This window comes from Desmodus rotundus, chromosome 8, assembly GCF_022682495.2.
Source record: "Desmodus rotundus isolate HL8 chromosome 8, HLdesRot8A.1, whole genome shotgun sequence".
Classification (NCBI taxonomy): Eukaryota; Metazoa; Chordata; class Mammalia; order Chiroptera; family Phyllostomidae; genus Desmodus; species Desmodus rotundus.
In genome coordinates, this window is record NC_071394.1 from 11254167 (window position 1) to 11267466 (window position 13300).

The 13300-nt window shown below is 44.2% G+C and overlaps 1 protein-coding gene across 2 annotated transcripts in view; it reads right to left on the reverse strand.

The window, feature by feature from the left end:
* Nucleotides 1-332: 332 nt before the first annotated feature.
* FBXO32 (F-box protein 32) overlaps nt 333-13300 on the reverse strand; it is a 29132-nt gene continuing 16164 nt past the window's right edge. For both annotated transcript variants that reach the window (XM_024572497.3, XM_053929515.2), the window contains exons 5-9: nt 8956-9049; nt 7959-8143; nt 3329-3511; nt 2219-2362; nt 333-1811 (exon numbers count right to left, since the gene is read on the reverse strand). In XM_024572497.3, the coding sequence (XP_024428265.1) occupies nt 1722-1811; nt 2219-2362; nt 3329-3511; nt 7959-8143; nt 8956-9049 (696 nt within the window). In that variant the 3' untranslated portion in view covers nt 333-1721. The remainder of the gene's footprint in view (nt 1812-2218; nt 2363-3328; nt 3512-7958; nt 8144-8955; nt 9050-13300) is intronic.

Genomic DNA, 13300 nt, shown 5'->3' on the forward strand with positions numbered 1-13300 from the left:
TAGGGAGAATTTAAATTCAGTGTAATTATTTCTTCTTGGAGAGTAATAGTGAGAAAAAATATCGAGAAACCCTGGTATAGGCACAAACATTGCAAAGCGAGGGGCACTGACTAACAGTTGGCTTCTCTTCCAAATGCTGGTACTTGAGTTGCGTGTTGAGGGGAGGGTATGAAGAGGTGCGGCATCACTAGCTGGTCCCTGGGCTTGTTTCTGTTCAGCCAAACCATCTGCCCCTCTTTAGTTCACCCCAAGTTCAACCTCTAAGGATTCACTGATCCTCAGTGTGAACATGAACCAAGTTCCTATTTGGCTTCACTTATTTTCCAAGGACATGCAGGGTGGCAACTTTATTTACAAAAAAAAAAAGCAAATACAACAGCAAAATATGTACATTTTTGTAGAAAAGCAAAATTCTATAAAAAGTAAAAAACAAAAACACTCCCCACCCCTCCCAGGAATATTTGACAATAAACTCATTACATCCTGAGATTTCCTTTCTCCCACGTAGTTACCTGCTGGTCGTGGCCTAGCAAGATACCCTGGGTACAAAGCGTGTTTAGGGTGACTCAAAGCACCTCTGTTCCCTATTTGGCTGGAACTCCAGGCTTTATTTTATCATCCTTGCAAGAAGCCCTAGCTCAGCTGACCACATTTTGATGTGGGATGTAAAGAAAAGAAGGCTCCTCAGCTCATCACATGCCAAGAGGAGGGGCAGCTGGTGAAATGCCTCACTGACACGTCAAACCTGTTTTGCAAGCCTTTATCAGCCTCTGGCTCCGACCAGTCCACAGAGATAGGCTTCTGGTTATCCGTGAAGATACCCCAGGAAGCAGACAAGCCAGGAAAGCCAACAGGAATAAGAGAGTCTTCACAGCTACAGGGTGACTCATCCTATGATTTCTGGGGCAGGACATCCTCTGGGACAGTTTTTAATTGGCCTCACATCCTGGATGAGTGACAGCATGAAAGGGAACAAGGCCCAGGCATTTTGGGGATTGTTCTAGACGGGAGGCAACTCCGAAGACTGCCCCATTCACCTCAAAAGGAACATAATGAGGACTGCCCTCAAGATCCCTTCCTGTTTTAAATCACTTTTTATATGATGAGAGAACAAGAAAAACAGACCCTGCCCCCCAGACAACGCGCTCTGTCGGAGATCTCTGTGCTTTCCGAGGTAGACTCTTGTGTGGTATCTTCGTAAGGTAAGGCCCTACGTATGCCCATGCGGTTTACGACGGCTTTCCTTGCCTTCTTAAAACTAACCCAAAATCAAAACCAAAAGCCCAGGGGTTTCTCATCTGTAGTTTTTCATCTTCTTTTTAAAGCAGATTTTCACATTGTAAACAAAGCGTGCTCTATCTTGTATTCGAGTTTTGCCCTCTTCTTCCGCATTCTAGGAGTTTCAGTGAACCTCGAGAGAATTCCATTTTCACTGATAACACAGAACTCCTGCCCTTAGAGTCTTGCTGGCAAATCATTAGAAAAAAAAAGTTTATTTACAGTATTTCTGCTTTTCCATACCAATTCTAATGAGAAGTCTATAGTCTTAAATTCCCAGCCAGTGACTGCGTCTCTCCCCTCCAAATGTCCTCTCCGTGACTTAGAAGCTTCGAGCCAATGTTTAAAATGTACACTATTTACAAATGAAGTGTCCAAACTCTGTATTCCCAGCCGTCCAGTCAGCAGGGGAACCCTTCTGAAGTGCGGTCATGTGCTGCAACTCAGAACTTGAACAAGTTGATAAAGTCTTGGGGAGAGAGTGAAACGGAGCAGCTCTCGGGGTTATTGGCTGTGCACGGGTGGTCAGTGCCCTGGAAAGGAACATCAAGGTCAGGTTTGAGTTCTCAGAAGCATCTCGTTGGCTTGGAGCACCATACAGCATCGCCCAACCTCAAAACAACATTCCTTGCCAAGAATGCCATAAATTCTGGAAAAACTAAAGAGCTGTGTGCATGTGCAAGTGTGTGTGCACTTGTGCACAGAGATAGAATTTGGGGGGGGGTGGGTTGTAGAAAACAGTGAACCTAAGGGGGGTGGTGAAGGAAATTAAGGTCTTTGAAAGTGTCTCTCCCCAGGGACAGAATTGGTTTCACCTTCACCTTCGGCTGGAGGCTGCAGTAGTAAAGATTAGGAGAGGACTTGGCATTGAAATGGCTAGCGCTGTTGGCTCTTGGGGTCTGGACTAGGGGTCTGTGGCAGCCACCTCTGAGACACATACCTTCCAGGAAAGGATGTGACAGTGTTTGCAGAGCTGTAGGGTATCTCCATACTGCTCTTTCCGTGGGTAACATCGCACAAGTTTAAAATACATCTTCTTCCAATCCAGCTGTCCTTTGTCTGACAGAATTAATCGCTTGCGGATCTAAATATTAAATAAAAGTCATTGCAGGAGAGTTCAGCAAGCAGAGCGTTTGTGGTTTTCTGGTTCTGTTCTGCTCCCACCCCGTACCTCCTTTTTCATCTCTACCCTGCAATAGCTAGGGGGAAATAGCCAAGATAGAAAGAAGTATCTTCTGATAAACAGTAGCTTTTAACCAGTCTTTAAAAGAAACAGGTGGCTGATGACATCTTTCTAGTGACCTCTACTGAACTGCATTTGGATGGTCCTTTCAAGTTTAGGTGATCTCAATAAACGTCAGTGTTTTCTTTGCTATAACTTGAGTGATCATTTCCAGGAGATGCAGTAACTGCTTGGCACAGTGGCTCTATTTTATGTCTAAATATTACAGGCTTCATGAGCAGAACTTGTTGAATTCATACTTCTATATAGAGAAGTTGGGGAAAAAACTGAGGCAGCCTGAGGAGGGGTGAGAGCCTAGAGTTGGTGTCAGAAGGCCCAAATTCACATTTAAGGCCAGTTTCTTCAACTAGACAACCCCTTCACTAATTTTCATGTGTTACTCAGCCACTTGTGGACTCAGTCTCTTCACTTGTTTCAAGTGGGCATCATGATATTTACCCTTCCCTGGGTCATTAAAAGAAAATGAAATAATATCTGTAAAAGTACTTCAACTATAAAATATAAAAATGTAAGTTGTTTGTTATAAAAAAAAAGGACTGGTACCAATTTGTGAGTTTTTTTTGAGGAAGTTGTAAAATGTGGATAGGTTAAGAATGTGTGTGTGTTTTTCCATCAACCCCCCCCCCCCAAAAAAAAAACCCCAAACACACATTATTTAGAAACTCCCTGGACTGTTGTTTTCCAGTCAAACCAAGAAGCCCTGGTGGGTGGGCACCCACACTTCAAGCTTTGGGAAGATGCCCGGGAAGCTTGAAGGTGGGGACAGAGGAGGGAGAGAAGGAAGGAGTATCCACTGGCCCCACCAACCTGCCGCTCAGAGAAGTGGTACAGGCAGAGCCTCTTCCACAGCAGCCGGTCCTCGCTGAGCACGTGCAGGTTGGGGGCCACCTGGCCCAGGCTGACCAGGTCACGCCCATCGCTCAGCCTCTGCATGATGTTCAGTTGTAGGCACAAAGGCAGGTCGGTGAAGGTGAGGCCTTTGAAGGCAGGCTGCGGAGAGAAGGGTTATGTTAAGTCTTGGAGGGCAAATCCACCAGCAACGCCCTCCATCTTCAAGCTGGTTTATTGATCAGAAATCAAAAGCAGGAATTGTCCCTGCCCTAAGTGCAGATACAGGACCCATGGCTACCACCACAAAGAACAGCTGGGCCAGCAGGAGCTCAGTGGTGCTGGAGAGACTGTCCTGTTTCACAAAGCTTCATACTCTATTAAAGATTCTCCCAGCAGCACGTGTTGGATTCTCCCGCTTCAGTCAGTTCACTCAATTATGAGATTTCCTACCTTCTGGAAGGGCTCACAGCTCTGGACAGAGCAGCCCCCCACTTGCCTGCTGCCCCAGCCTCCTCTCTTGCTGCCCCCTGGTGACCACTGACCCCTGAAAGCACATCAAAGCCTGAACACACAGGATTCACAGGACAGGGTGGGAGGGAATGTGCAGTCTTAGCAATTCCATCCTGTATCCCTGCAAAGCAGGACAGGCATGTAGAGGGAAGGTGGGCAGTGGCAGGGGCCCTGGAAAGATGGACTAAGGAGAAGAATAGGAAGTGGAATGGGAGGGACATGGGATGGACACACAACAGGTCTGGATCCTAGGTACGCTTGGAAGTCCTAGGATCTCAGATCCTAGTCCAGATCTCAGTCTCTCCAAGTCCAAAATGGATTGGTTTAGAAGATTCTGAAGATCCCTTCCAACTCCAACAAGCTCAGATTTGGAGCAGTTTCAGCCTCCTAACTCATCAGAAGTGTCTATGACTTGGTGATTTTTATCGCTCAGGCTGCTGGGCTGAACTTTCAATTGTTTGCAGAATTCAGGGCTTTGCCAGGCTGCAGAAGGCCGTAGACCTATTTGTCGTTTATCATCTGCTGCTGATCATAGGAGCTAATAAAACTGCCATGAGATTTTCTTTTTGTTCCCAGTACTTCAAAGCATCTACTTTTTTGGTTAAAACTCCCAGGCCAATTATTATATGAACTCCTATTAAAGTCCACTTGGCAGAGTTCACTCTTAAATTTTCAAACCTGAACTTTTCCAAAATTCTTGCCCAGACCCCATGCTGAGAGTCCTTACTCCTGATAAATGGTTAACTGCTTGCATGCCTTCTTCTTTTGAATATTAACATTTAAGAGAAAAATAAGTTACTCTTGCTCCTCTGATCAAACATTTGGTTAAAATCCCTTATATCTACTCTGCCCCATAGGCTTCAAGACCCTGCTTTGCTCACAGCACACTGTGATTCTATGCAATCCCCACCCCACACGTACACACCAGTTCTTTTCATTCTTTTATCCTTTATTATTTTGCCAATAAAAAATTGGCTCCATGGAATTATGAAATTTTGAGGGAAAATAAGATACTGATACAACTTTGTCAACTAGAAAGCAATTACTGTAAATGTCACCTTAACATTTTCATATAATAACTTTTCTTTAGTCCAAACTGTTAAAAAGTAAGCTTTTTAAATACAGTCCAGACTGAAGTAATTAAGTTCCCCCCCCCCCCCCCCCCCCCGTCTCTCTCTATTTTTCCCCTCTGAAGAGTTGGGCTTTGTATGAAAAGCTCTTCAGGGCCCTGTGGGCTCCCTGCTCTGAAATCATGCAGCGCAGAGCCCAGGAAGGCATGAGGGAGGCGAGAGCATTGAATACAAGCACAGGCTCAGCAGACAGGACTGGTTCAATCCCCGTGCTACATCTTATGGTGGTGAGACCCCGGCCAGATTATTCCTAACTACTCAATCATTTATCAAATGAGGAAAAGCATATCTTACAGAGTTGCTGGGAGGGATGGAAGAGATGATGCATGGATGTCCTTATTTAGCACGATGCCCAGTAAATATTACCTGTTATAATGACTCCTACTTATTCATTAGATGAGGTAATATACAGGGTGGGGCAAGAGTAGGTTTACCGTTCACATAGAAAATAATACAATAATTAATAAATAATCATACGAGAATAAACTCTGTGTTTTGTGTGCTCACAACTGGAAACCTACTCTTGCCCCACCCTGTATGTAAAGGACTTAGAAGACTGCCTGCCACAGAGTGAGCCCTTAATAATGACAGCTGTGCATTTACAATACTTACAGCATGTCAGGCACTGTTCCAAGTGCTTTCCACGTATTAACTTTTGAAACCTCACACCAGGGCTATGAGATACACATTATCGCCCTGTTTTCCAAATGAGGAAATCGAGACATGCGGTAGCTGAATAACTTGCCCCAAATCCTGCAGTTGGTAAATTGTCGTCGTCATCCATGACACAGGGCAATATTTGCTGCTTGTATTCCTCTGAACTCTGAACAAGTACTTCAGGCCGGCGGTGGGAGGAAACTTCCGCTTATCATTCATTCACTCAAGTAAAATTTATTGGTTACCTTCTGCTCTGTGCCAGGTGGAGGGAACAGAGCAGGGAACAAGATAGTAATGTCCTTTCTTTGTGGAGCTGATAAGCCAGTGGATGGAGACAGGAAAGTGAATCCCCGTATGAGATAATTTCAGATGGTAAAAACTGATTTGAAGAGGGTGAAATGATAGTGGTTTCAATAGATTGGATGGTCAGGGGAGGTGACAAATTTAAAAGGCCCGAGCCAGGATGAAGCTTCGAACGTGCAGAGAATAGCTTGGCCTAGCTGGAGTACTACAAGCAGAGTGAGGTGAACTTCAGTGTTTGATCTGTCCTGTGTGGGATTTCTTTGGATTTAAAAGGTTTGCAAAAAGCTGAATCACTGAATAAATAGTTGTAAGAAAGCTAGGTTGAAAAAAAGTTTGGAAATCATTGATGTTAAGCAAGCTTTGCCATTTTAGGAATAAGGAGTCCAGGGCTCTGGCCCCAGCTCTGGGCCTAATTGTTGAGTTACTTGGGGAAAATCACTGGGTTTGTCTGGTCCCACCCCATGAATAAACAGTGACCACAACGGCTACCTCCCGAGAGTGTGTGTAGCTCAAGGAAAAGGGGCTCTGAGGAGGTAAGCCCACAGATGTGCAAGGGCTGTGGGCAGACGTGGCCAGGGAGGGAACAGAGGCCAGCTCCGGGCAAGTGTGACCATCCAAATCGGTGTCCCAAAGTTGCTGGAGGGAAGAATGCCTTTGAGACAAATGGGACTTCTTCATTTATATCACTGGCTGGGTAATTCTCTTCTGGGCTTAGAAAAAAATGTAAATATTAAGTCCAAGCTACAGAAAATGCCAGAAATCAGGGAGAAATTATAAGTGGGTTTTTCGTGAGTGATAAACTGATAATCTGGGTCTCAGATTCACTGTGTCAAACTATGCCTACACTTGAGAGATGGGAATACAATAAATTATTAAAATAAATCAGATAAATGCTCATAAGAAATTCTCATATTTTCTTATAATAGTCAGATCATTGAGATAGCTTTTGAAAGATTACTTGGGCTTGTGCTCTGCATTGTGTGTGCATGCGCATGTGTGTGTATGTGCACATGTGTGTGTGTCTGTGTATGTGTGTTGGCCTAAGTGATTCTAAGGAAGTGACATAACTCTGAGGCCTCTGTTTCAGAGTTTAAGAAACTAAGGCACCGAGAGGTATTAACAGTAATGTGAAGGACACTGCATTTTGAAAACGCTAGAGTAAAAAAAATTATTTAAAAGAGGTCAAAGAGGTTTTTTTCATGTTACTTTCTTGAGAGGTGGGGCAGACCCAAACTTGATCAGCGTGGGTCCCAGAACCACTTAAAACAGCCGTGGTCAGTAATTGGATAAGACAGCCAAGTGCTACGTGAGCCGCCTAAGAGCGCCTGTTCATTAGTGAGCCCTGGGAAAGGACACTAGTGTCCTTCTCACAGCACCTCCGAGCCTTGTCCTCCTGCCACTGGTAAGAGGACAAGAACCAAGGGCCAAGTTAAAACCTAAAGGAAGCAGCTGATAGTAGTTAAGCTGGTAATATAGGACTTTTTTTGGCTTGAGTTAATATTGCTCATGTCTTTTCTGACATGTGTGTTCATAGTCTTTATCAAAGGCTTCCTTTGTTATAACTATTGAGAGTTGGAACTATACTTTTGAAAGGTTGGCACTCGTTCTCCCAGCCACTGCCATCATAGCTCCCTTGTAGGCAGGCAGCACCCTAAAGCTGCAAACAACACATGCCTTAAGAGGAAAGGGGCAAAGAAGAGAGGTCTGCAAATCGCACTGAAGATTTCAGCAGTAGAGCCAACATCTTCCCCAAAGCCCACTTTCAGGTTTTCCCACCATGTTTCACATTTCACATACTCTGATCCTGTTTTGTCAAGTTCTTCTTCCCATCCTCCATTTATCAGGAAGCCCCCCTCCAGCACTCAGTATAAAGCATCAGACCAGGACAGTCCAGGCTCTTCCATCACCAGAGTGGAGATAGAGCTCTGGCGAGGTGGCCCGGCATCTCAGCGGAGGAACCAACTGAAGCCCTTCCTGCCTGGACGAAGCTGGGTGGTCCTGCTTACCCTGGTAATCTGGATGTTGTTCAGCTGTTGCTGCCAGTGGAGAATCGTCTCCATTCGGTACACCCACATGTTGATGTTCCCAACCAGCACGCACTTGCCGACTCTTTGGACCAGTGTACATAAGGACGTGTAGAGGGTCTGGAGTAGTTCTCTTATTAGTCTAATGTTTTGCTGGTCTTCAAGGACTTGGGTGGGGAAGACAAGAAGAAAGAATAGTTTGGCTACAGAACACTCGGACATTGTATAAGTGGGCCTTTCTTCTCTAGTCTGCTCGAGTTACTGGGTACTGCCTCTGGGGATATGGTTTTCTTTCTTGCTGGTGTTTCTTCTCTACTTGGCCAGCTTCTGCCCTAGAGGTTACTGGGTAGAGTTTCCATTATCTAGGTCCCTCTTTGTTCTCCTCTCCCTAGTTTTCTACAAAGACTCTTTCTTTTTCATTGTTCTACCAGCACCAGTGGCTCACCTGATCTGAAAGCAGTTGCTTTTGCCCAGTCGTCCCTTTTAGGTGGTCAGTGGTAGAAGTGTATGGGAGTTGGGAGCTTGGGTTCTAATCCTGTATGGGTGACTCTTTGTGTGATTATGGACAAATCACTTTTACTCATGAGGCAGTTGATCCAAAAACCTAAAGTTCCTTCTGGCCCAAAGAGTCGATGAATCTATTCAGCCTTGTACACAGCTCAATTTTCTAGGAATTTGGGATTCAGAGACTCGGCAACCTAGGTGGGGACATGTGTTTATACTGAGAAGCCTGAGAGGCTTACAGCAGGAGAGATGATTTCAGTAAAAGGATAGGAGGGTGATGCTCTTACTCTTTGCCATGGGCATGAGTTGTACCTTTTTCTGAACCGGGATCTGGCACTACTGAGCTGCATCTGGAGTTATTCATCTCCATCCACTCACATTCCCTTAAATCTAATGACATGTCTGCTCTATTGGAAAATCCATCTGTCTGTCCCCATGCCTATAAAAAGGGGTGAGAGAGTGAGAGAGAGCTCACCTTTCAGAACCACTTTTTCCAAAATGTTCATGAAGTTCTTTTGGGCAATGCCACTCAGGGATGTGAGCTGTGACTTTGCTATCAGTTCCAACAGCTGTGGATAAAAATAGAAGTTGCCAGGCTTAGAATACAGAGATATTTTTTCCCCTCTAATCTTCGCTTTTGAGTCACATGACACGGAGATACAGACTGAGGGGGAGAGATAAATAGCAGGCAGGGCCACAATGCAATAAAAAGCAGATGCTCAAAGTGAAAGACAAATGGGGGTGATTCAAAACCCAGGAATCGGGCTGAACATTTAATTGCTTTTTTCTTTTACATATAAAGAGTTTGGCTGCAGCCGGGGCTAATTCATTCTGCTTGTCCTACTTCAGCAAGTGGGACTGATGTACTCTGAAGGGAACAAAACCTCCTATGACCTGCAAATGTTTGAGTTCCATATAATCACTCCCAAGCAGGAATTCTACCCCAACTTGAACTTCTTCCCCAATGGCACTGACTACTCTCAAGGCACCTAAAGCTCATGTTCAGCATCCCAATGCACTTTCCAAGGAAGTGGCCTTTTTATCAGGATGTCTCCTGCTTATGCAGCATTCAATAAAAATACTATTAATTGAACTTAACTTTCTGTGGAAAGACTCCAGCCACTGCAAGAGAGAAAAATGCAGGGAAGTAGAGTAGACTAAGAGGCTAGGATCCTTACAGCTCTAGGTTTGGGTTCAAGTCTTTGACTGCTTATTATCTCTGTGACTACAGGCAAATTACTGAATTTCTTGGTGCCTCAGTTTCTTCATCTGTACTACCAATACTGAGAATCCTCAAGATTGTTGAGAGCTTGCGATGAGGGCATGCACCTACGTCCCTGAGCACAGTGGCTGGCACTAATCAGGTGGACAATAAAGGCGAGTCGGTTCATTGAAGGATTATGTCCCATTCCCACCACCCCCATTATCACCAAATAAGAAGAAATAAAGATAATAACTTAAGTTGGTCCATCCTCAGCCCAATCTTTATTCCCTTCTATAGCAAAGTTCTTTACATATTTGGCAAGATTTTTAAAAATTCAAAGATTCTATTTTGAAAAATGCAACTTGAGACTGGAGTGATCCATTTAACAGATGAGCAAAGTGAGGCTTGAGAAACTAAACCTTACCAATTCCTCCACAAGCAGTGAGCGGCCTTGGCAGAGCCCTTCTCAACACACTTCATGCTTTCACAGAGTTATTGGACAAAAGAGGGTGATGTTAAGTGAAAGTAATGTCATCAGAACCCTCCAGGACCCCCCAAAAAACTAACTAGCCTTCAACTTAAAAAGTAAGCTAGACTTAGAGAACTGAGATCTCTGCTTTATTTTAAACCTTGAGCCTCTGTTCCTAGGACATTTTCCAAGGCAGTTTCATCTCCTGGCCAGCCCCCAGCCCAGCTTTTCTTCAGGTCAGTAAACACTGAGTCTGACACTGTGCTGGGTGCTGGAATCAAGGCTGAAGGAACTTGCAAAGTGACATTCTAAAAATTGGGCTGCAGGGGAAAACTGAAAATTTTGGATCCAAGCCCCAAGCAATTCAAAGAATCTTTGCTTCCAAAGCATTTGTTTAAAAATATTGTCCCCATGGAGCCTCTTGGGAGCCTGTCAAACCACGTACAGACTTTTAATTTCCTGAGCATAATTTTACTTTATGTTAAAAAACCCCCCAAAACCACACCCCCAAACCTTTTCCAGCCTGGCTTATGTATTTTTCATACATGCAGGCAGAGATGCCACCAACTGACTGGGAGAAGGCTGTGAGAAAAGGCTGAGGCTAATTTGTTAAGATTAGCACTGGTGGTCCCAGGTTGGAAATTGAGGCCATGTCCATGGGTAGTGGCCACACTGGATACCCTCTGCCTGTCTGGCTCAGCTCTGTCACCAACCAGCACGTGCGAGTTGAAAAAGGAGTGAAAAATGGCACAAAGGGACTGGCAAGACCTTTCATTTATCTCCTGGACCAACAACAAGATTCAGGAGGCCAAGCCGAAGGTCTATTAATACCCTGAGCCGCACATGACCAGCACAAAGCATGGTGAAAGAAAACAAAGCCTTGAGTCGCTCTTGGAAGGGCAGCCGGCTGTGCACTGTGACTCATCAGGGGGTGGGAGGTGGGTCAAGGGGGTGGGAGGAGGGCGGGCAGAGTTCAGTCTGAAAGCCATCCAAAACCAGATTCCATGTGACTCTCATCTCATGAGGGTGTCACTTTTAATCTTGTCTAAAAATGCACCAATCACACGGACAAGAACACTCTCAGGGCTCTGACTCTGCGTTTGAGGGAAAAGAAAAACCCTTCGGTCTGACCGAGATGACCTCTAAGGAGGAGGAATACAGCAGCAAAAATGTGTCCACAGACAGCCGAAAGACAAGTTAACTACCCTGTGTTTAACCCTCTCTCTGGGGAAAGTCCCTCTTTTCACCTCCAGGCAGTGGTGGGGTCAGGAGGAGACCCAGATTCTCCAGCTGGGCGACCTTTACAACTGTCATTCATTTAGCAAGTGTTTTTTGAGTGGCCACTCTGTCCCAGTGGTAGGTGACATGGATATGAGGATACAGACACAGGATCCTTCAGCTCATGGAGTTGACTGTCTAGCTTATGATGCAAGTCATTTAACCTCCCAGGACCCCTTTTATTTCTAAACTGGAAATAAAAGGACTGCATATATCCGGCTTAGCAAACTTTTTTCTGTAAAGGGACAGATAGTAAATATTATAGTCTCTCTGGGCCAGATGGTCTCTGTTGCAATTACTCAGTTCAGCAGTTGTAGCATAAAAGCAGCTGCAGATAATATATAAACGAGTAGGTGTAGCTGTGTTCCAATAAAACTTTATTTATAAAAACGGGGTGGGGCATATCTGGCCCTTGTGGCACAGTTTGCCAACTTCTGTTGTACACTGTATAATAAGGTTCAAGAGTGAGGGCTACAGAGCCACCCTGCCTGCCTCAGTTTCTCCATCTACAAAACATGATAGTACTATGTATTTCAGAGTTGCTATGAAGATTAAATATGTTCATAATGCACTCATAGCACTTGTAACAGTGCCTGATACCAAGAATATATTCAATGAATATTATTATTAGTTTTTATCATAACACAGAGAATATTACTAGGTAAAATTATTGCCAGAGGGGGCATAGAGAATTAGGGTAAAGTACAGCTGGTTTAAAGACTTTTAGAACTCTTGTATTTCAATTTTATGTATTGTCAACCAAATGATTAAGTGCTTTCAAATTTTAATGTTACTTCCTGTCATTTTTATTATGCTTGGGATACAGTTAATAGCTCTCTATCTGTTGACAAAAATTAACATTGTTATATTTTGTGACTTACATAGGCACATCTACCATGAAGTCTTATTTTGCTAATAATGATGGGTGTTTATTATAAGAGAGTAACTGCGCTAAGCACTTTACATGTGTGAACTCATTTAACCTCCAATGGCATCCCAGTGGGGGTGGGTTCTCCACTTGACAAAAGAGGCTACTGCAGCCCAGAGAAGTTAAGTAACTCACCTAAGATGTACCAGCAGTGGCAGGTGCTGGAGCCAGAACTGGACCCCCAACATGTTTTCTAACAGAAAACATGTATTTTGATAGCTTCAAAACTTCAGTTTCTCAAGGCCAATCAAATTTGCATCTAGGGCCAAACTTTACTCTAAAAATAGCAGCGGCACCATATATTATGTTCTGGGAAACAGAGTCTAGAAATTTTATATCAATATTACCTTGTGACAGGTGATCAGCTTTTAGCATTAAGGGAGAAATAACACCCAGAAAGTGTTAGTAGCCTGTTTAGGATGAGGCGATTGCCTTGGGTAAACCGTTTAGGTCTATTTTCCATATCGGTGTAATGCTATAGGCCCAGAACCAACCAGTAGGTAGTAGTATTGTGTGAAATTCATAGTCAAGACGGCAGAAGGGGAAAAGGGTAAAGGGTTTATAGGAACAATTATAAAGGACATATGGACAATAACAAGGGGGGGTGGAAACGGGAGGCAGGTGGGGAGGGCTGGAGTGATGGGGAGGGGAGGGGGGAAAGGCAGGAAACTGTACTTGAACAACAATAAAAAAAAAAAAGGACAGAATTCATTAATATTATTTCTGGGTCAAGAGAGCTGTATGCCTAGGAGAGTAAAATTGTATCTAGCAAATTATTTACCAGTGGCTTAGCCAATTGGATTCTTTGCCCCTAGCCACCAGAGAAAAAGAGAGGAGATGAAAACGTCTATTTTGGAAGTGGCTGTTTGTTTTCTGCTGGGCAAATTTTTAGCCCAGGTGCCAGTAATCTGTGGCTGTGTTTAAGGAGGGCGAAGCCCGTG